At 35.6% G+C, this 24,953-nt stretch overlaps 1 protein-coding gene across 2 annotated transcripts in view; it reads left to right on the plus strand.

Annotated features, from left to right (window-relative positions):
* Positions 1 to 24,953, plus strand: part of CDH12 (cadherin 12) — a 341,340-nt gene that overhangs the window by 309,427 nt on the left and 6,960 nt on the right. For both annotated transcript variants that reach the window (XM_036279076.1, XM_036279077.1), the window contains 3 exons: positions 2,293 to 2,429; positions 19,028 to 19,149; positions 22,669 to 22,786. In XM_036279076.1, coding sequence (XP_036134969.1) covers positions 2,293 to 2,429; positions 19,028 to 19,149; positions 22,669 to 22,786 — 377 coding nt within the window. The remainder of the gene's footprint in view (positions 1 to 2,292; positions 2,430 to 19,027; positions 19,150 to 22,668; positions 22,787 to 24,953) is intronic.

A 24,953-nucleotide genomic window follows, 5' to 3' on the forward strand; every position in this document is an offset into this window, starting at 1 on the left:
GGAAAAACATAAAATAAATAAACCCACCATATGTCTTAAATGTAATTCACTTTTAATCCATACCCTAATTATATCCTTTGATAGTGTTCATTACCCACAGGAACATGTCCCACCTCCTTAATATAATTTATGAGGCACTAAATCACTAAATCTTTTTTTTGTGTTATTGTGCCTCTTGGATATTTTTTTATGATTCCCAACAATTTATAGTCAGTTCCCCCACATAAACGCCATGGCTTTGCTATTGCTTCTGCAGCTTCCTTACAGACATTTCTTCCTCTCCTCACTCTGTCTGCCTCTCTTCTCCTCAATAATTTCTTCATAGTCTTCTAATATCAGCCAGACGTCATGTGCAGGAAGTTTTGTCCTCAACAGGTTTGAGTTGTATGTATTTTATTTATTTATTTTTTACTCTGTAATGTCTTATTTGTTCTTCTAGCAGGTGTTGAAATCTTCTGTTTGTATGTATCTGCCCAATAAGACTGTTCATTGGTGGAATTGAATTTTATTGATTTTTATATAGAGCGTAGTGAGCACTGTTGCAAACATTTTGTGAATTAGACAATTGAACACAATCTATACCAACATTTTTCGAGAAATGCTGTAGTCACTATAGAGATTCAGTAGCAATTTTCTTCTTAGTTTAGGCATGGGCCAATTGACTAAAGGGTCTAAAAAGGGCTACTGTAAGAAAATTCTTTCTTATTCAGAAAAGGAGATTATGTGATAGGGAGAATTAAGCTCATTATATCCTGTACTCCTGACTTTCAAATGTGCTTTAACTTTGTTTATAATTTTTTAGAACATTCTTATGAGACAGAATAAAATATTGAAATCCTAAGACATCCATGCATTCTCACCCCTCAAATCAACAAGAGAATTATTAAAAGCCGATTAACAGCGTGACTCATACCCTGATCCTATAATACTCAGCAATCTTCTGGTTCAGAAATCAGTTGGTAACAAACATTGACAAGTAAAGGGCTATAAATCTCATCTATAAAAGCGAAGTTGTTTTGAACTAACACCACCATGACATGAAAACTGCCCTAGTTTCAAATAACCAGCTTGTCAAAAGAATACCTTGCTATTTTGAAATAGATACCTTAACTAAATTAAGATGAACAAACAGATCACTTCCTTTGGCCTGAGGATTTAGATGAGCTGATTATAATGATGTCATCTGCTTTTGGCCAGAATAATAGTGATAAATATATGGTGCATTGAGTCTTTGGTTAGCAGAACACTTTCATGCAAAATGTTTATTTCATATTGGTGATACTATATAATCATAATTATAAGGACAACATCGATGGTCTGGTTCAAATATCAGCTCTAAAACTTTCTAGCTATGTGAACTTGGGAAAATTCCTTAATATCTCTGTGTTTCCTCATATATAAAATGAGAAGATTAATAATATGTTTAGGGCTTTTGTGGGGTTTCAATAAGTAAATAAATGTAAGCATTTAGAACAATGTCCAGTACATGGCAAGATTTTAAAATGTCTATTAATTATGATTGAAAATATATGTTTGAAAATAAATATATATATATATATATATCACTCTGTATTTTTCTTGTTACCTAAATAACTATATAAATTCAATTTCTGTGTTTTTATTCTATGTCTTGGATGTTTTAGTCTAGTTGCTTCACACACAAAAATGGCACTGTTATAACCAAGAAGATAAAAAGACATTATTAGCCAAGGTCATTGGGTTTTTTGAAAGATGTCCAGATCTATGGAACAATAAACAACACTGGCCCTTTTATATGTGTTTGGGGAAAATATTTCTGTACATTTACCATATTGTCTGTTTTAAAATGTCCCCTCAGTTTCCTTAATATGATGTCTCTTTTCTATCTGTGAAAACAAAGATTCCACTTCTGCTCTGACTTAAGTCCTTCATAGAGTTTGCAGATGTCTCCCTCACCCCCCGTTCTTCCCAAAGCCACCATTAAGGAATTTTTTACTGCCTGAAAAAGTTTTAATATTCAGCAGGATAAGGAAACCCATGGTCAGCTTTAGAATTTTAGTCTCTGCTGAGCTTTCAAGGTGTCAAGACCCTAAAATAATATGAACAGCAGGAGTACTAAATCTTTCATTATTTCCAGTTTCCCCTTGAGCACACTGACTTTGCAATAAAGAAGCTGTCATTTACACTCTTCTTTATTGCAAGGTGGGCAATAGCTCCCGGGAGAAAACACAAGGCACTGTGTTGTTAGCCTGACTACCATTATGATGAATGTGTAATCATTGCACACTTTGCATCTACCCTTTTTATATGCAGGTACTTCATAGATTGGAAGAGTGATGTGGACAGCCACTTTACGATAGATGGAACTGAAGGAACCATCGCCACTAATGAATTGCTAGACAGAGAAAGCACCGCGCAGTATAATTTCTCCATCATGGCGCGTAAAGTTAGTAAGTATGGCATGGACGGAATCAATGTTTTACTGCAGCTGTTGGATTTAACACTCTTAAACGAGTCCCTGCTGTGGTGTTTTTCATTTTTGGACTGACAGCTGAGTGGTCTCTTGGGGAAACTCAGAAACCTGTTCCTTTTCCCTCGTAAATCCAGAGACGCCGCGACAGCTGCCAGGGAGCCCTGTTTGCAGGGCTGCGTGAATGCGCAGCACCGCGTTTCATTGTGACCTCACCCCTTTCCACGCCACACCCTCAAATCCTACCAGACTTCCCACCTCTCGTCCACATCGGACCCCCGCATATTATTGTGAGCTTCACTGGCCAAGCAGGAGGAAATAATTAGAACATAAAATCACTCATTCTGAAATATTTTCTGAAATTGAAGACAGCATTTTTAAAAATCATCTCTCTTTCTTGTCTCTGCTTTCGTTAGAATGTAATTTTTAAATGAATATCACTGCAGAATATACAGGAGTTTTAAGTGCACTTCTTCAAGGAATCGTCAGCATCTATAGGATGGTTAAAAATGATTCCTTGTGTTGGTTCCTGCTTGCTCCAGAACAGAATCCTCCAGAGTGTGTGTTTAGTCTCACTTGTCCGGCGGGACAATCAAGGATATTATCCCAACTTCCTAAAGTAACAGATTAAGTGGAAGCGGTGACATCTGGGTACCAATAATAGTTGTTTGTAACAAAAGTGTGTCTTTCCAGTCATTCTGCTTATGGTGTCTTCAAAGATTTGGGGAATTGGAGAAATCCCTTCTGAGTGCTTTTCATTTTGTTTCCTTCCTATTTCATTTTGTGCATCTGGTACAAATATGTTCGCAGCTAATTTCACCTCACAGTGTGGGGGAAGAGCTAAATGTGAATGTTTCTGTTTGAGGGGTTTTTGATCAATCTCAACTCAGTGGGGTGTAAATAAGAAACAGTTCTGTTTGTCTTCAACAACAGCTTCCAGACAAGAGTAGTCCTGACACTTATTCCCGGGCCTTAATGATGCTGTTAGATCACTTCATTCCTTCTGGGTTATTCTGATGACTGAAGTCAAGCCTGACATAAAAGTGAGTGTAGCTTCCGCCTTGTCCTCTGGAACAGTGACCTGTCATGTGAGAAGACTGACTACCCTCAGGCTACCAAACGAGAGAAGTGACACTTTGGGGGTAAGGCTGACTGTCCCAGGTCAGCTCAGCCCTCCAACCATACCTGCCGGTGCTCTGGATGTGTGCGTGACACTTGGAACTCTAGTCCAGGCCACTTGCTATCTGAATACCACAGCAAAACCTCTGTCAATACCACGTGGAATGGAATATATATCCATCCAAATCCTGCTCAGATTCTTACCCACAAAGTTGTGAGAAATATCAAAAGTGTAATTATTTCAAACAACTACGTTTTGGGGCCAATGGTTTACACAGCAATAGATAACTGCAGAACTCAATGGACTGTAAATTGGAACTATGATGTTTTGGTTGTGGGGGTACAGATTCTCTAATCTGTTGGAGTGGAAAAGAGAAGGAGATAAAAAGCACAAATCTCTCTTATCTGCCCCCATATTGTGTTTGTTCACCTGCACCTGTGACTAAAGTGGATTGGCAGTAAGGAGTTGCCCAAATACAGTCTTATCCTGTGATTTTCTTAGTATTTAATGTTGGACTGAGGGTGTCTAGCATTCCATCTGCATAAGAACTTGGTATGGGCACCAGTAGGAGTCCTTACAGCTTTTTAATTCCAGCATCCCTTTGGGCAGCAGGCAGCCTTCTCTGGTGATTTAATAGCATAATTTCTCCATTTCAGCTCCTTTCTGCTGTACCAACCTGACCCTGAGGAAATTCACACATCTTTGCCATGCTAAGTAGGCACATTACAGGCTACCCTTCTACTGCGTCTCTGTTCTGCCATCCTCTGCCCTCCTTGCTCAGTTAGGCTCTGAACACAGATGATCCAGGCAGCTGTCTGAGCAGAAATAGTATCAGCAGAGCAGAATGCCAGTCTCCCCTTTGGAGGCCCGCAGCCCCCATTCTCTATGTTTCCCTAAAGCCTCCTTTCACACTTGGCATCTTTACTCCCTCCAGTATCACATCTTATTACAGTTACATATATTAGTCAGCGTTCCTTTCATGTTAACTTTCAATTATTTTGCTCATTCAGAATGTTGGGGACAGTTTAACTATGCTGAAAGTAGAAAATTAGCTGTAGTTTCCTGAGATGTTTGACAATATAGTAAAAATGAGTTGGCTAAGATATTGAGTATAAGACTTGAACACAGTAAGTGACAACTGACCAGAGGCAGTCTCTTTAAATAACTTCTACTGATCAAAGACATATTATCCATAGATTATAATTAGAATACTATCCAATCTAACCTAAATCTTCTTATAAATGCACAAACAAAACTTGTACATGTTTTCTGAAATAGAGGTAGTAGGCCCTATACCCTAACTCAAGGTGAAAGTCTGCAGATAGTTCAGTGATCACCTCTATTGTAGCTCTGGAAGGTCTCTTTCTCCCCACTGGCTACCCAGGCCACCACAACCATCACCATGCTATGAGGGCACTTGTAGAAGCAGATCTGGCATGTGGGGTCAGAGTGTTGAGCTTCAACCATTTGGAAAATGGAAGAAGACTCTGGACCCTTCCAGTGGAATCAAGTGTTGTTGATCCTCAAAAACTTGATTTTTCAAACCTAAGGAATGCTATCTTTTAAAATTATCAATATAAGTAGGGCACCTGCTGGCTCTGCCACACCTATTTGTTGACTTTAGTATTTACTTGAATGAAAATGAGGAAACCCTGTGTATTTAGTCTCATATGTCATGCTGGCCCTTACTGGGACATATGCAGAACTGTGAGCTAGATACATGATCTATATGTACATAAAGAATATAAAAGTGATGGTAAGGTAATATTTCTAAAATCTCTACCTACTCCAGGTCTATTCCAGTATCTATTTAAAGACCACTGTGTGGATGGATTTTGGAGCCCTCAGGAAGTCTGCTGGGGTAAACACTATATATCTGTGTGAAAAATAAAGAGGCTAAACACATACCTTGTGGTAATTAAAGATTCTGCCATAAGAATAGCTTATTGTGGGCTTTATTTTGCTTGAATTTAGAGTTTAAAAGTAAACTTTATTCATATTCTAATGCATAAGGCTATTTTCCTTGATTGAACTAACCAGCTGAGCAGAAAACTATTATCATACTGAATGAATGAGAAATAAATAGCTCACACTTGCCCTGCCAAGAAGAACAAAATTGTGTAAGTATACCTTATTGCAGATTGAACTAGCATATGTTGGGCCCTGAATCTTCTATAAAAACTCTCAGGCAAAATGAAATGGTACAGTGATTGAACAACTTCCAATTAATTAAAAAACAGTCATTAATCAGTATTGATGTAGTTGGAGGTCCAAATAATTTTATTAGACTTCTAATAATTCTTTTATGCATTACTGCTTTGTTGTTTTTATGATACTAATCCTGTGACTTTTTAAAGACACAGAAGCTCTAAAAATTCACTTCACTCAAATTATCAGAAGTTTTCAACATGCAAATTTTTTTGGGGGGGATTTACTGTAATAAATATCATTAGGGAAAAAAAAATAAGTAAAAATAATTACATTAAAACCCTAGGACATATTTTATATAATTGTAAAATAAACTGATGATACCAGAGATAATTCTTTTTTTGATCATGTATTCATCTGGATGACAATGGATTGTTTTCATTCATTGTAGAATAGATAAAAAATCAGTGAATTGACTTATTAAATACTATACTTAAGAAAAATTATATATATATTTATATCATATCATTGATATATATATCATTATGAGTTGGGATTAAATTGTTAAGTAATTAATTTTTAAGGTTATTTGGCATATAGATCTATTTTGTTATCAGTTTTTTTTTTTTACTTCAACACAATACAACTGATATCATTTTCATATGCACAGAAAAATCAAACACTAAGATTACTATCTATAATTCATACATTTGTTTTTAAGAACATGCAGAGAATATCATTTATATGCAAAAAACTCTTTGTTTTGGGGTTATAAGAAAACTAAAACTGAAGTCTGTTTTTGAGGATAGTAAAATTTAGGAGTAGTTAGAAACTGACCAAAATAGAGAATTTTAATAAATTATAACTATGCAAAATATGCAGAATTCCAGGGACTTCAGATTTAAGTGTGTTCTCATATAACCTCCAGATGGAGTTTGTAAATGATTGTTTACATATTTTACATACACATTATTTACATACACAATGTGGTTATTAAGTGATGAAGGATTTAAACAAAAATAAATAGATTTTGTGGTAGAATTTTCTGAAGGATTTCATCTTCCAGTGTGCCAAATAGTTAGCCATGAAATGTGTTCTGAGACAAAATAAGAAGTACCTAATTTTTGTAGATAATAGTAAGTAATAATAACTTAAACTAATAAACTAAACTATTCAAATAGCTTTATATACATAAACTCCAGGTGAATATCATTATCCACACTTTATAAGTGAAGCTCAGAGTAGGAGCATCATTGTTGGAAATAGAGAATCAGAGATATTTTGTAGTTCAGGGTCACACAGAAAATAATGACTAAGCTAAGATTGGACTCCTGGATTCACTCACTACAAAACCTAATTCCACAGGGGCAACTTTATTTGCCTGTGCTTAATTCCACTAATTTTAAACGTTAAGTAGTAAAACTAGTCAAGGGGATTTTCACATGCATAAACATTAAAATGAAATATTGTGCAATATATATATATTTGCAATTACATATAATTCTTGAAATTATTGTTAGTTTTGACATCTATCATCCATCATCTACCTATATATTTAAGCTTGTTAGACTGCTTGCCTATTAAAAATCAGTAGTGAGCTTGCATTTTCAAAATCAAATACAAACTATGAAAATAGGGAAATATGTATATACTAGTATGTGCATGGCAATGGAATAGATAGGTAGATTTCTATCTATGCTCAATAGGTAGGTATTCTCATGTCAGTTTCAGGCTCTACAAGAATCCCTAGTGATTTCATCATGTAGGATCCTTTTTGATTATTTCTCTCTCTATTGAAAGAGTTTGTATACCTACACTAAGCCTTCTCTACCTGCTGGCTACTCACAGGGGCAATGTCTTTTCAGTGCCAATGATATCAAGTAGATCCTGGATAACGTGGGTATAGAGGTGGATGACAATGGGCTCAACAAGGTCATCAGTGAGCTGAATGAAAAAAAAAAATATTGAAGACTTTATTTCCTGTGCCCACCAATGGGCAATGGCCTTCTCAGCCAGATCTGCAGAAAGACTGGAAGGAGTTGATGATGACATGGGATTTTGCTAGTTGATTATTGTCCTGCTCCCCTGCAAAAGAGATAAAATGTCATTTGTGACATCACTGGCATCATTTTTGCCATATTCTATTCAGTAGAAACAAATCATTAGATCCAGATCTCACTTAAGGGCAAGAAAGGTAACTCATGTGGCTATTTATTAGGAAGTGAGGATTATTGGGAGCCATTCTAGAAGGCTGCCTACCACATTAGTTCTTGGCAACTTGACAAGTCACTCTAAAATTAAAGAACATTTAGAGACCATATTACCTGCCACAAGCCACTGAAAATATGATGAGGAATACAGTAATCTGGCTGAATTCATTAGTTACACAATTAAAAGATAAAGTACTGTGAGAGAGAAAATAATTATTTTTTGGAAGTATAGGTCAGATAGGAATTGTCATTGAGCATTGTCTTAAGAAGATAAGAAAGATATTGTAAGAGAAAAGGGGAAATTCTGAGTAAAGAAACATTGCAAGCAAAGGCATGGAGGTATCAAAGTTCATGTTGAGATCAGGGAAATAGAGAAAAATGTTTTCAGAAAGAAAACCTGAGTCTGTACTCATGACAACTTTCAAATATGCAACACAGTATTATTAATTTATTTTTGAGGTACAATTTACATGTAACATTATATTAGTTTCAGATTACAATGTAATAATTTCATATTTGTACATATTGCAAAATGATCACCAAAATAAATCTAGTTAGCATCCATCAACATGAATAGTTACATTTTTTTTTCTTGAAATGACTTAATATCTACTCTGTTAGCAATTTTTAAATTTACATTATGTATTACTAACTATGGTCACCATGCTGTACATTACAGGGCTTATTATTTTATTCCTGGAATTTTGTACCCTTTGACCACTTTCACCCACTTCCCCTACCCCTCACCTTTAGTATCCACTTTGTAATATATACAGATATCTGATAATTATGTTACATATCTGAAACTAATATAATGTTACATGTCAATTATATCTAAATTTAAGAAAGTAAAAAAAAAAAAAAGAAAGAAAAAGAAGTCTAAATCTTTATGAAACAGCGACTTCAATGTCTCAGTGAGAATTTGCAGTTTTTCAGGTGGGTTTATCAGACTATCTTTATTCCTGTTTCTAACATGTGTCCCCAGCTTATCATATGTCCAAAAAGTCATATCACTTCTCCAACTTTTCTCTTCTTGTGGGTTTGGAAGGTAGTTATGTCCCTGGTCCTGCACTCCTATAACCCAGCACTGGCTAGCTCACGTTGTATCTGTCACTGGAGAAAAATGTGCCTGGTCTCCCTTAGTTGCTCTTGAGAGTGGAGTCCTTGCAATATCCATGGAAAAGGAATTTTCTGAGACTTATATGGGAGGATGTGATATAGTAGAAAGCTTTATTTAGGTGAAATTACACCCCTTTGGGTTTCCAAAGTCTCATTTCCCTTAGTCCAGTCATAGAAGTGTAGCTGGGGTTTCAGTAAATCTAGAATTAGAGCCAGTGTCCCGAGTTTCTGTTCCATATTTGAACAGAGTCCACTACAGCATCAGGCTAGCTTTAGTCCACCAGTTTATTGTGTGTGGGGTCCATATGGCTAAGGGCCACACTGGAGAATGCCAGGAAGCCAAGCATGAGCCATGGGCCAAGCATGCCAAGAGAAACCAAGAGAGCAAACTCCTTTGTTTAGGGGATTATATATTCTAAATGTTCATGCCTTGCAGTGGCCACACCATTCTGAATAACCATCTCTGTCCCCAGGTGTGACTGACAGCAAGTACCTTTCCTATGTTATTACAAATTTATTGGACATGTGTCTATCTTCTTTTTGTTGGATCCCTGGGGAGTGTAAAATTGTTGCTTCCTGGTGAAGCTGCCCAAATGACATGCCTATAAAGTCTGGCCTTTCCTTTGCTTCTTTCCTATTGTTAATAACTGCTTAATTACAATGGTATCATATCCACCTGTGTGACTGTGGTTTAACCTCACCAGGGTAAATAACAAGGGTGAGTCTGGACTCTTTGAGGTGTTTTAGCAGCATTAATTTCTCCCTAATTTGGCCAGTCGTTTTTCAAAAAGTTATTATTATTCCTTTGTACTCTATTGAGAATAAGCATGCTTGGGTTGGCCCTTTCTTCTCTACAATTGTTCTTCAGATTCTCAACCATGGTGACCTGCATCAGAATAACCTAGGACAGTTTTTAGAGGACCGATTCCTGAACCTCATTCAAGACACTAAATCAGAATTTCAAGGAGTACTGCTAAGAAATCTTCATTTTAAACAAGCTCCCTAGGTCATTCCAGTGTACACTAATTTTGGAACCAATATGCCATATTCCCTAAGGATGAGCATGGATTTTGGGGAACAAAACAGGGGAATCAGTTATCATGAATAGTTACTCTTAGAATGTATTTGACTTTTGAGGACCAAATATAACCATTTGTTTTAATTCTAGATTGAAGTTTTTTATTTTTTATTTTTCCTTCTATTGTCCAAATAATTGGCTGTCTCCTATTTTTTATGGATGTCTTACTTTACATGTATGAGTCTTGGTAGTTTATTTACTGTTCTGTAACCCCCCCCCCCCAAGTAACTATATGAACTATTTTGTATTTTCACATAAAGGTAAGTCTGATTTATACTAGTATTGGCAACATTTCAGTAGTACTTGTAAGAAGAAATAATACTTTGAAGAGAGAATCACTTAATTTACATAATTTGTATAATTACAAAAGTTCATACCATTTTATAAAATTTTGCAAAGTATTATTCACATGGGAATGATAATCATTAACACTACCATAATCATAAACTTAATTTAGAAATGATATCATATTTTCTTACCATTATAAAGGAATTCAAATTTATGTCATAAAACCTTAAATTTTATTTTAGACTTTCAAATGCTTATGGTTTACTACCACGATCAAACGGTTTAACAGTACTTTAAATCAGTATGATTGCTCCATCATAATCACATACACAACAGTAATACTAATCTTGTTTTTCTTTTTCTTAATTTGTATACAATTTTCTCAGGAAATTAAAATACATAATGAGCTTTTCAACTGAAGGTTGAAATTTGGATTTTAGAAATGTGGATATATAAAGAAAATTCCTTTTAACATCACATGCCAAAAATGAAATGCAAAAATAGGCAATATTTTTATGTGGAAAATGTTATATTATTGACACTGTGCACTATATTTTATTTTATCTATTTGTAAAATAGATGATCTAAAAAAAAATAGTGATCTTCTCAAGTATGAAATTCTTAATAGCAAGGACTTTATCATATGTTTTTTATGCCTAAGATCTGTCCTACTTGCAACATATGGATATGTTCATAATTAATAAATAAATTATAAGTAGCTTTGTACTTGTGTAAGATATATCATGTCACATCTTAACTGAACAATATTTATATCATAATATTTATTTTTCAAGAAATTTTGTATTTATTATGAATATAAAAGTATCAGAAATATTTTGCTATTTATTTATTTATTGTTACATGTGAAATACCATCCTTTGTGTTCAGGGCATAAAGTTCACACACACACACACAAAATGCTCTTCAGATGGGCATATCGTCTAATGGACATCAAACAAGGTAAACTGGCAATAAGAATAACATGGTATAATGTTAATATGGAAAATAAGGAAATAAGCAAGGTATTATGAATACACAGAGAAAGGTACAAGGGAAATCCTTCAGAAGAACAAAACACCTAAATTGAAAAGTAAAAGATTAGGATGGAAATAGTGAAAGAATGTAAAAAAGGTACACTAAGTGTCAGAAATGGCATACACCAAGCTCTTGAAGTAGAAGAATGCATAAAGTAATACCGAAAGAGTTATAAACTAATATCATGCAGGGGGAAAATGAGACTGATTGAAAGGCAAACTTTATCTTCTTCTCTATCTCTGTCTTGTTATGCCTGTTCTTTCTATATAGTTATCTCTTCCAGCTCACTTTCCCCCACTAATAAAGATAATTCAAATAGGAAATAATGAAGGTTCTGTGTTTGTTTGTTTTCCTAGTGTTCTGGTATTTTGATTTGAACCTGAAGTAATTAGATAAACACTGAAGATATAATCAAAGACAGAATTTGATTTGTCTGGTATTTCTGAAAATTTATGCAGGTTGTGAAATGATGAAGTGATTGGAGGAAAGCGGGGTTAGAGATGGTAGAGTGAAACAGTAGAAAGATTTTGTAGCAATCTAAGAAAAACATCTTGGTTGGCTTATAAAGTAATGACAGGGAAGATAAAAAGAAATGGAGACATTTAGAGAAAGGGAAGAGGTGAAAGTATAAGCATCGATATCGACTGGATGTGGGAATGAGAGGTCAGTATTAGTGGTTAGATTTCCAGACAGACAGCAGAGAGGATGGTGGAGCCATAAGCTACAGTAGAAAGGACAAAAATAGAGCAGAGGCATTGCACAAAGACTGTGCATTCCCTTTTGAACAGGTGGAATTTGATATTCTTGCTGCTTATTCAAAGAGTCATGTAATCAGTGTGGATGCTGGTCAAGAAATAAGGAGTGTGATTTAGATTTGATAAATATTTGGAGATTAATTAACATAGATTATAGTGAGTATGTGAGTATGAAAGATGGGAAGTGGGGCAATGATGTATACTTAAACTATTTTAAGATTAGGAAAAGGGACACATGGAAATACAGGAGAACAAATAAGATACTAAGGGGTAGAAGTGGATGGAGAGATGTTGAGGAGAGAGAAACATTTTGGTCAACTAATTTGATGAGGAACATAGTAGAAAGGGAAGGGTCAAGGATAAAACAAAGCTTTGTGCTTTACATATTATGGTCTCATTGTATCTAACCCACATTTGTTTCTTCTATTTCAAAAGTATATTTATTCATTGCTATATTCATTTTGCTAGCATGTATGAGGAACTGTGTTAACTCTGGAAGTTTTAAGATGAATATGATGCAGTTCTTACTCTCAAGGAACTCAGAATGTCTAAGGCTTTATGTTATTGCAAATATTTAAAAATCAATGATAGGCTTCCACTACTGGTTTTTTCATTGAAGAAAAAATCAATTGGTGGTACTTTAAAAGATTTCTTTTTTGGGAGGGGAGCAGTTTTTGTCATCAATAACAAAGAAGATAATATTTGATTTTAGAATAGTTATATATGACTAGTTTAAATCCTCTTTATAGATTGCCCTGTCTATTATAAATCATACTGCATAGTTGAACAGATCTCTTATGTTTTATCTTCTCATTTTAAAGTGAACTGATTTAAAGAGAAAAGACAAAGAAAGCCTGTGTTAGTCATAGACTATATCTTACTCAGCTGCACGTTAATTCCATTTTTTTTTTTTTTGCATAAAAAGCTAAGATTCCATTTTTTGGAGTTATTGTATTTGTAATTTAATATGCAGTTATAAAATTAAATTTTTAACGACTATAGTTATTCAAAAGCAGATGTCATTTTTATTTTTCATTTTATTTTATTTTTTTATCCTCACCCGAGGACACTTTTTCATTCTTTGTTCAGATAGAGCAGGAAGGAGAGAGAGAGAGAGAGAGAGAGAGAGAGAAACATCGATGTGAAAGGGACACATCGAGTGGCTGCCACCCGCACGACCAACCAGGGCTGGGGACAAACTGCAACCGAGGTACATGCCCTTAGCGGGAACCAAACCCAGGTCTCTCCTGACCGCAGGTCTACACTCTAACCGCTGAGCCAAACTGGCCAGGGTGCAGATGTCATTTTTAAAAATAAGTAACCCAAATAGCTTCAATGTATTTAAACACAAAAGTAAATTGTTTGTACTTTATGGTTTTCAAAACATGTTCAATTACACATTGGTTCTTGGAAACATTCTACCATTTGCTCAGTATTTATTGAGGATCTACTATGTAAATTTTATTTTAACAACCCACTACTTTGACTCTCAAATGTAAAGTGGCCTTTCTCCATCATGATGGCCATATTTCAGTATAAGTACAACTCATTGAAAATAAGTGATCATCATTTACACGGCAGATCTCAGGCAGTGTTTTGCTCTTTGAGTTAGCGGATATATATCATAGGGAGGTGGATATCCTAGTAAGGAGATGAATTCCATTCTTTGCTCTGACACAAAACAGGGCAAGATTATGCCACCTTTTTTGCATCTATACATTTTTTTTTTATAGATTTGTAATTTTCAAACTATGTAGATCATCAGGAGACTTTGTCAAAGAAATCCTATATATATTACATATATTTCAATATGCTACATAAAGATAACTGTGCATAAAGCCAAAGACTTCTCATTGCCCCTTGTGAAACCCATAATACCAAGGAGGATGGCATGAGAACCAGAAAATTATAGAAATTTAACTTTTTTTAGACTTAGAATTTATTTTTTCTAAGATTTATCAAATACAATGCTAGTTATTAGTGAACCCATTTCTACAAGAGATTTCTTATTCCAAGTTCTAGAAATGGCCACAGCTTTGTATCTGTCCCAGCCCACAGGTTCTTCTGATAATGAGGCTGACATTTGTCCTGTCATGAATGGGTTCTGTTTTCCCTTCCTTGAACATGGAAATGGATTGGTGATGCCCTGACTAACATAGAAGAAAAGTGTTCATACATGACTATGTTAGGTTAAAAAAACAATAGTTTCTGTCTGGATTTCTCTCATTCTTTTTTAAAAATACTGTTTTATTAATTTTTTAGAGAGAGAGGAAGGGAGAGATAGAAACAATGATATGAGAGAAACATCAATTGGCTGCCTCATGCACGCCCCCTATTGGGGAATCAAGCCCACAACCCAGGCATGTGTCCTGACCAGGAGTTGAACCGGGACCTTTCAGACTGTGGGACAATGCTTAGTCCACTGAGCCTACACTGGCTGGGTATGGATTTCTCTCATTCTTGATATGCTTGCCCTTGAACTCTACCATCATGCTATGAGGAAGGTCAGTCTACATAAAGAGACCATGCGTGAGTATTTCTGTCGACATCTAGCCCGCTAAGAAACCTCTAGCATCAAGCACCAGACATGAATAAATGAAATTTCATATGATTTCAGCTAAAAATGCACCAACTCAAGCCAGCAATGTCAGTCTTCTGCTTTTCCATTTTCTTAAAAGTGTAGGTGCATTGTATTGGCTTTTTTTCAGAATCCTTCTACAAAAGAGCAAAGTTAAAACCAAGAGGTTTTAACTGGCAAGAGTATGAGGCCCTTTCTCTTGTGGAGAGACCTCCATCCCATCCTTTGTTTTCAGCTGTATCACTGTTGCTGTTCATGAGGTGAATGGGTCCTACTTTCATCCCCTACTGAGCCAGAAAAGGGAAATGATCTATGCTGCAGCCTCACATCCCACATGTGGATCCTGGTTACAGAGGCCCTGGTAAGAATTGTTGGGATCCAGTAGGAATGCTGAACCCCAGAAGGCCAAGACCAGGGCACTGTCCATGATGAACTTCATCCTCAGGTTGAGGACCACCCAGTAACGCTTTTGGGTACAACACTTTACTCCCAAAGGTCAGCTGCACACTCTCAGGCCAGGTAGGACAAGAGCTTGGGGCCTTAGCCAGAAGTTGGTGCAGGTAAATGCAGTCAAGCTTGAAGGGACAGCAGCCATTTCTCCACATGAAGAACCAGTGTCTGATTTGGCTGGTCCTAGACTTGCTTCTTCTCAGTCTACTTGCTCACCCACAATTTGTGGGGGATAATGTAGCTGGAATGGACCCTTCACTGAGGACAGACTTGACGACATCCAGAGGGAAGTTCTGTCTTCTCTTCTACCAAGTGCCCAGGTAGCCAGGCAGTGGGCATGGCTGCAGTTGGTCAAGATGTATCTGGATTTCCCAACTCCTTGCGCATGCAGATGTCACACACATAGTCCCAACTTCTTGCTCGGTCTTAAGGTCCAGGCTCTGAAGTGAGGCCATGGGCTACCTAGTCAGGGTTTAACATCAATTGAAACTCCTGGGAGTAGCCATGATTCCCATCAGCAGATGATGGAGACAAGGACTTCCAGGAACGGCCACCCACCTCCTCAACCTTGCTGGCCCACCACACTAGACCAGGTTCTGTGCCCTAGCAGGACCTGGCTCAGTCCTAACACATAGCCCCTGAGGACAGGTAGGTGGGCAGAAGCTTCACTAGAAGTGTTTGAGGACCTGGAATGTTTTCTCCTAGTGAGCAAAGCCTGACCCCTGGATTCACACTTCTCAGGTAAAAGTCTGCATGGCCACTGCTCTCTCCACTGTGGCCTCTGCCATTTGTCCTTGCAAGGTTCATGCCATCTCAGCCTTTAGTGAGAATCCTTCTTAATATATATTTTAATATTTCTTATCACCAGGATTATTTATCTGTTGCTGTATAACAAATTATCAGAGTTTTTTGGGGTTCTGAGATTCTAAGTGTGTTTATTTAAAAGGAATGGGGTAATAAATGCTCCAGGAAGTCTGGAAGACTTGACAACTGGGGGCTGGAATCTTCTGAAGGTTCATGTACTTCAGAAACCAAATGCCCTTTTAGTTTCAGAAGCTAATCAAGCTCCAAGTCAAGGAGCAATGTCAGTCTTTTTTGCTTATGCATGAAGCATAATACAGTTGATGTTCATTCATTCTGTTGTAGCATGTATCAGTATTCTGTTCCTTTCTATTTTAGAAGAATTTTTTATTGTATGACACATAACACATATCTATTCATAAAAGATGAACCTTTGAATTGTTTCCAGTTTTGGACTATATGCATAATACTTCCCTGTACATATGAATACATGTTTTTTCTTTCTTTCTTTCTTTCTTTCTTTCTTTCTTTCTTTCTTTCTTTCTTTCTTTCTTTCTTTTTTTGTGAACACTTATTTCATTCTCTTGGATAGATATCTAGGAATAGAATGGTTGGGTTATAATTCTATGTATAATGTTTAAAGATAGTTCCAGCCTATCTTCTAGAGTGAATATATAATTTTATATTTCCAACAGCAATCACTTTTATCAGCAATACATTTTATTTCTTTGAGCAATGATTTGTGAATTTCACTTTACAGTACTGCATTTATTTTGCTGAATTTATTCCTACACACTTTATTATATTTGATTCTATTGTGAGTGAATCATTTTCCTGAATTTCATTGCCAGTTTGTTTATTGAAAGCAAATGCTATTGCCCTTTTTCATGTTGCTTTCTTATCCTATGCCCTTGACAAATTTCTTTATTGTATCAATTAGTTTCTTTGTAAATTCTTTTAGGATTTTATACCTGTACTAACATGCTATTTTTGAACAAAACTAGATTTCTTTCTTTACAATCTGGAAACTTTTATTTGTTTTTTAATTTAGTCTCATTTGAATGCACTGGATAAACCCTCCGGTACAATGTTCCTCCAGTCATGGCAGGAACAGACATTCTTGCCCAGTGCCTAATATTAGAGAGAAAACAGTGTCTTTGATCATCAAGTACGATGTGAACTCTAGGTTTCCTGTAAACAGACTACGTCAGGTTGAAGACGTTGCCTTCAATTAATTTCTTGTTGAGAGTTTTGTTTCTGTTTTAATCATAAATAAAAGAAAGATATTGTTAAATGTTAATTCTGAGTTTATTGAGATGGCAATGTGATTTTTTTGTTGTTGTTCTTTTAATAATATAATGTATTATGTATTGATTTTTCTTGGACATTAACATAACCTTGCATCCTTAGAATAAATGCCATTGTGTACTAGTTTAGTAGTATTATTCTGAAGTTAATTAGTTAATATTTGTTTAAGAAAATGTTGCACCTATGCTCACAGTGACATTAGTTGATTCTTTAGTTTTCTTGCGATTTTTTTTTATCCTCACCCAAGGACATTTTTTTTTCCCATTATTTGTTCAGATAGAGTGGGAGGGAGGGAAAGAGAGAGAGAGAGAGAGAGAGAGAGACATCGATGTGAAAGGAACACATCGAGTGGTTGCCACCCACATGACCCAACCAGGGCCGGGGACAAACTGCAACCGAGGTACATGCCCTTAATGGGAACTGAACCCGGGTCTCTCTGGACCACAGGCCGACGCTCTAACTGCTGAGCCAAACCAGTCACGGCTCTTGTAATGTTTTGATTGACTTTGATATCAGAATACATAGAATAAACTGACTAGTATGTCCTCCTCTATTCTCAAACCAACATTCTTTTCATGCTTCTTTACTTATTTATTTATTTTATCAACAGAATACCTTGTTTTTTATTGATTGTAGAGAGAGAGGAAGGGAGAGGGAAAGAGAGAGAAAGAGAGAAACATAGATGTGAGAGAGAAATATTGATCAGCTGCCTCCTATACACACCTTGCCAGGGATTGAACTCACAACCTGGGTATGTGCCCTGACTGGGAATCAAACCCAGGACACTGGTGCCTGGGACAATGCTCTAACCAACTGAGCCACACCAGCCAGGGCACCAGCAACTCATTTAAAATTATATCTTAGCTTTCCATACTTTATCTCTCACTCTACTTCCTTATATCTGTCATTATAATTTTTATTCATAAAAAGTCCCTTCTCTTTCATTCTTTTTGTACTTTATCATTCTTCTTTTCAGGAAGAATGTTTTTGTTATTTTTTTTGTTTTTAATCCTCACCCGAGGATATTTTTCTATTTATCTTCAGATAGAGTGGGGAGGGAGAAAGAGAGAGGGAAACATCGATGTAAGAAAAATACATTGACTGGTTGCCTCCCACATGACCTTGACCACGGTCAAGGTCATACTGCAAAGAAGTACGTGCCCCTGAGGCGAATCAAACCTGTGACTCATTGGTCCACGGGCAGACATTCTAACTGCTGAGCCAAACCCGCCCGCGCAGAAGGAATGTTTTTAAGAGAGTTATTTAAATATGTAGTTGATTCTACCCAATAACATTTTAATTATATGGACACAACATAAAACAAACATTTTATCCAGTGATAAATACCACTATTGGTGGTTGGTTCTGTGAACTAACCCTGATATGAGGCTACGCTTGTGACCAGCCAGCAGCTGAATGGCGGACCTTCCCTTGGTGGCGAGGTCCAGGGATGCACACAGGTGCAGTGCGTTGCCAGTGCTCTGACAGTGAAACACTGGCACCTCACTCTCTGGTCCTTTTATCGTTCGTAGTTGGCACACTTCAGACGTTCCCAGAAAGAAGGGGCATTGGGATTCCAAATAAAGGCTGATTAAAAAACAAAAAACAAACGGTGATACGATTTTCAGGAAAAGAAATAAATGACCAGATTTTATAACCATCTTTTCTCTTTCTCATGTTTTCAACAGGTAACACATTATTAACCAGCAAAGTCAACATATTGATTAATGTCCTAGATGTCAATGAATTTCCACCAGAAATAGCTGTACCATATGAAACATCTGTGTGTGAAAATGCCAAACCAGGACAGGTATCTTATCAATATTGTTAATTAAGAATATACAAAGACTCCTGACATATATGTGCTTTAGGTTATAAGAATATGCATAAATATTTACACGCACGCAGTGTTTTTTTTCTGGATCGCATGTCTTTATAAAAGAAACCAAACAATATAGTAAACTCTTATAAGTTAATGGCACTTATATAATGTGGAGCTAATACCACAGGGGATAAATTTATGATGATCTAATGAACTTTCAAGGTCTAGGGGTAACTCAAGGTCTAGGTTTTGCAGATCCTGCTATGTTTTCTATTTTTTTACTGTATAACTTTTAATGAGCTTGTGACTATAAACCCATAAGCAAACAGGTTTAGAGTGCATCTTTCTATAGTATTTTTTGTTTTGTTCACATGCTTTTATAAAAGGGTCCTGAAAACTCTTAAGCTCATGAAAAGGGTAAAGCTTTCTTCTCTGGTGACCTGGAGAAGAATATCTGGATTATTCAAAATGTCTGAATTGAGTTTTTCTTATTAAGTCAATATTGCTCCAGGAGTGGGGATATGTCTTGAGAGAAGACCACATAGTTAATGAAAGTTATGGTCAAAGTCTTAGGATTTATGTGGGGTGGTAGTGGACAGCTAGTTTTTTCCCTACCTTATTGTAAATGAATGAATGTTAATGAATGGAAATGATAATATAATGAGTATCAGGCATAAGCAAATAATAAAAGTGTTTTATGCAAAAAGAGAAAAGAAAATCTGTGCACATAGGTTCTAAAAGAAAAAGTGTTTTGGTGCGCTTTGATTTTCTGTATATTTTAAACACCTTTAAATGGTGTAACTACTCCTTTAAGTAAATATGAAGGATTTTAATTTTTACTTAAAAAATAATCTTAATATTTAAAATAGCACCTTTATTGAAAAAGGTCATTCTTTAATTTATAGTATTTGTTTCACTTTGAATTTTTTCTGTTCTATAGGACATTTGTCTCCTAGTTTTAATCCTGTGATGTCCATTATCCATAGACCTATTAGATTAAAATTAAATTTAAAAATCAATGTTTGGACACATGCTCCCTAGTTCAAGTGCTTGACAGCTGTCAGTGGGGTGAGCGGCTGCTGATTTGGTCAGGGCAGGTATAGAATATTACTTCAGCACAGAAACTTCGAGTGGGTGGTGCTCTCTAACTCTTCTTTTGATAATTTGGGGAAACTATTAATTTTATTCCAGCATGACTAATCTAGTCATATTATCCCCAGTGATAAATTTGCATCCTTAATTGTGAATAGGCACTTAAACCAAGGTTTAACTCTTTACCTCCTTAAATGTACCCACAATTTGCATAGGATGAGCCAAAAGCCCTTTTTTAGCATCTGAAGTAGTAGATGCTACATAAATGTTTATACAAATACATAATTTAGTTATTTGGGAAGTTATAAAAGGTTTATCACAACTTAGCCATTTTCTACTTTCCAGATCCCTCCACCCTTATCTCTGAAAGTCAATCCTTTATTTTTACCTAATTAGGTACATTATTTTATATCAGTCAGAACCTTGTAATGTACTACAGCAAAGCCTTTTGGGAATAGAACTCTACTTAAGGTTTCTATGTTTATTGAGTAAATTAAAGGGTTTAAAAATTGGTAATAGTAGAAATTACTAGAGATAACTTCGTTTTCTTATATCTGGACAAATTAGTGAGAAATATGACAAATATTAGAGGCTTCTTTGCTAATATCTATCTGTTGGGCTTTTGTATCTATTGGGCCACATTTATGTACAAAGCATAACCATGACATGTCTCTTGGGTTTTCAGGGAGTGTAGTATATGAGCATGTTCTGCCTTTGATCCCAGTCATCTGCCCTTCACCTAGGAACTATACATAGGAACTATATAACTTTTCTGGACTATAAATGAATATGTATGTATGTAGGTAGGTATCTATCTATCAAAATAAGAAAAAGAGAGAAAGATGAGGCTGTGTATATCAGTAAAGATTTATATATTGAATCAATAAAGATTTACGTTTTCCTTAAGGCAATAACTCCCAAGTCATAATTCTAGATAAGTGACAGTTTATGCCCCAATTTTCATGTCTCTTTGCTGCTTAATTTTTTTTAATTCTAAAGTTATGATCTTGATACGTCTTAACTTTAATTTAGTAAATGATTATGTTCATTGTAAGTAGTTAAAAGCAAAATAAAATAAAACTTGACAAACAGGTATCAGTCCTCAGATAACTCAGAGAAATTTAATCGATGAGATATAGTGATCTGAGCATTTGGGTTTACGTGATGGAAAGTTAAAATTTTACAGGATCTCTATGGTGATTCTTTGGCTAAATTACCATATTCTATGATCTAACCTTTGATGTTGAATAACGAGTCTCATGTATGACAATTCTAAAGGGTAAATAGATCCTGTGTGACTGATTGACACTGAACTAGAGAACTGGAATTCTCATTAGACTAGGTTGTCAAATTACAAGTTATTAACTTTCACCAGACAGCAAAGTCTCAGTATGTGTGTCTGTCTGCACACACAGCTATATGAGAAGGTTGATCATAGTCATAAGATTGGATTTGAAAACAAAAATGACAACATTAAATCACACATTTAATGGCATCAATCTGAGATCACATGCTATACGCTTTGCACACTGGGACCAGGATATAGTATTTGAGATCTGAGGTCTTCCTCTGGCAAATTCAGATGTAGGCGAAGTGCTTGATCACTACCTCAGCACAATGTTCTCACCTCCCCACACAATGTTCCTGAAACTCATTCTGATGCAAAGCCATTAGATATATTAGTAAATAAATGCCTCGAAACCATTCTAATTTGCTTATTTACATAGTGAATTATCAATTTTACAATTGGGCTCTCAGAAGTAATTTTTAATCTCCAAATTCTTAAAGGCTTCTTAATGAAGTATCAGAATTTTAACTATAACATACACAATGGGAACAATTCAGGAAAAAATTTAAAACAGAATTAAGACTGCTTCCTTTTTACAAAAGTCTATGAAAAACAATTTGTACTTTCACCCATTGGCGGAAAACAGAACAAAACAAAACAAAACAGATATGCATTCTTTGTTTCTATCTCATTGTTTTCTTTATTTATGAAAGTAAAACTCATCCTCACAAAATAACGATGCTGCAATTTTGCTAATGCAAGGATTTTGAAGTAGTCACAGATTGTTTCCAGTAAGCATTTTCATACTTAGGTTAAAAAACCACTTATTTCATCTAATATAAAATGCAACCAAGTACATTTTAATTTTATTTTGTATATTGGTGAAAATATTTGATGCTATTCAGCTTTTGAGTTATGCAGATATTGATTTGGAGTTAACCATACTGTATAAATGTTTACATATCTGTTTATAAAAATTATTTGTAAATGTTTGGTCCACTGATCTGAATCCTCAATGTGTTCATCTGTCCACTAGCATGCTTCCTTCATTGAACCTTGTAGCCTGGTACATAAAGTTTCCTTTGAATTGATGACTGACTTCCGGTCTCATCTCCACTTTGTTTCAGATCATTCAGATAGTCAGCGCTGCAGACCGAGACCTTTCCCCTGCTGGACAGCAGTTCTCCTTTAGATTATCACCTGAGGCTGCCATCAAACCAAATTTTACCATCCGTGACTTCAGAAGTAAGTTTAACCACATAAAAATGTACCTATTAACAAGGAAAGTTGTAAAAGGACACAAAGGTAGACATCAATGCTTTTCCTTAAAGCACTCAAATTCATAAAATATGTAAATCCACTAATGAAACACAAAATTCTATAGGTAGCAGTAAATAAAATATTTAACCTATACGTATCGTATCTAATGAGGGAAATTACTTCCTCTTAGAATGTGAATAATCCCTTAATGAGTCAAATAAAAAAAAAAAAAAAAGGTTATTTGAGGAACAGAATGCTTTCTCTGTTTTACACATATCATTTGTTCCACACGCATAAGTCTTGTACATGCCAATAGGTAACTTCTTAGTAACTGTTCTTTTTGCATAACAGATGGTACAGCACAGGTTGAAAATGGAGGCTTTTTAATTAGAATATCTACATAAATGGCAGACAATTAATGCATTAAATTATAATAAATAATGTCAAACTTCTAGTATTTATATTAAATAAAATAATGTATGCATATTCTTTAACACAATGCCTGATCATATTACCTCCAAGATCAGTTTGCTAACACCTGTGCCATCATGTCTACATTTAATATTTCTACCACCACCACTACTATAACTACCAGCATCACTACTACCATCACTATGACCACCTCTGCTCCATCATTACCACCACCACTACTGCCATCATTTCCACCACCATTACTACCATAACTACCAGCACTATTGCCATCATTATCACCACCACTATTCTATCATTACCACCACCACTACTGCCGTAGCTGCCACCACCACTACTACCATCGTTACCACCACCATTACTCCATCATTACCACTACCACTACTCCATCGTTATCACTACTACTACCAGCAGGACCACCACCACTACTAACAGCTTACCACCACCACTACTCCATCATTATCACCACCACTACTCCCATTATCACCACCACTATTACCATCATTACCACTACCACTGCTCCATCACTACTACCATCATTACCATCACCACTACTTCCTCACTGCCACTACTGCCATCACTACCACCACTACTACTGTCACTACCATCAATACTACTACTTATTATACTTTCATATCTGCTACCATATCAACCACTTCAGAAACATAAATGACACTGAATTAACAATATTAAGGCTAACTAATGCTCAATGATTCTGACCTTATTTGTTCTGTGACTGAATATTTTATGTCCTCTAAATATTGATAGTGTAAAAAATTTTGATTAAAAATACCTGAGTTTTTTTTGTAAGACACATTGTAGTGAGATATTTATCATGATGATGGTTATTGATTGAAGCAAAGGATGTTTGGAGAAAACTTAATTTGCTGAAAATACTTAGGGGATAGAAATAATAATCATCACATTTTGTCACAGTAGGAAATTCAGTAGTATTTCTGCATTATATAGTGAACTATGAGGGATGGATATAAATAAAACAAGGACCCAAATATGAAGGGCCTATAAGTAGAGATAACACATTTTTATCATGAAAACTGGAGAACATTGGAGAGAAGTAAACAATATTAGTAATTTTAACTCAGAGCAACATACATAAAATAGAGCTAAGACAAACCAGACATGATCATCCTATATCTAAGCCATTTAAAGAGATTATAACTTAGATGAAGTGACTTGTGAAAGGTTTAAGTAAGAGTATACCATGTTCAGCTTTGCATTTATGAAGATCCGTTTGGACACAGAGTGGACAAGACTTCAGAGGCATATAAGACTGGTTCTGATGTTATTGCAAAAAAAAAAATGGGTGAGAGAATCTTAGATTAGGGTAATGGATGTGAAGATAGAAATAAGTGGGTGGAGATAGAACAAAATGGATTTAAAGCTAGATCCTCTAGATTTTATATCTAATTACAGTAAAGAAGACTAATCAGGCTTTCAAGTCATTGAGTTGGACAACTAGGAAGATGATCATGTGATTCAGTGATTCAGTAACATAAGTATTGACTATTTTCCACCATTATATCCTTGCTGAAGAGCCCATACCTAATTAATTGTGATAATATAGAACAGATCACATTTCCCCTCCACAGTGTTTGCTCACGGTTTGAACACGTGTCACTCACATGCTGTTTACCATAATCCCTCTTTTATCTTGTTGTATTTGTCAATGTAAGCTTTTTTTAAAGAAGAAAGAACATTTTTT

Source organism: Molossus molossus, unplaced genomic scaffold (assembly GCF_014108415.1).
Source record: "Molossus molossus isolate mMolMol1 unplaced genomic scaffold, mMolMol1.p scaffold_m16_p_3, whole genome shotgun sequence".
NCBI classification, from domain to species: Eukaryota; Metazoa; Chordata; class Mammalia; order Chiroptera; family Molossidae; genus Molossus; species Molossus molossus.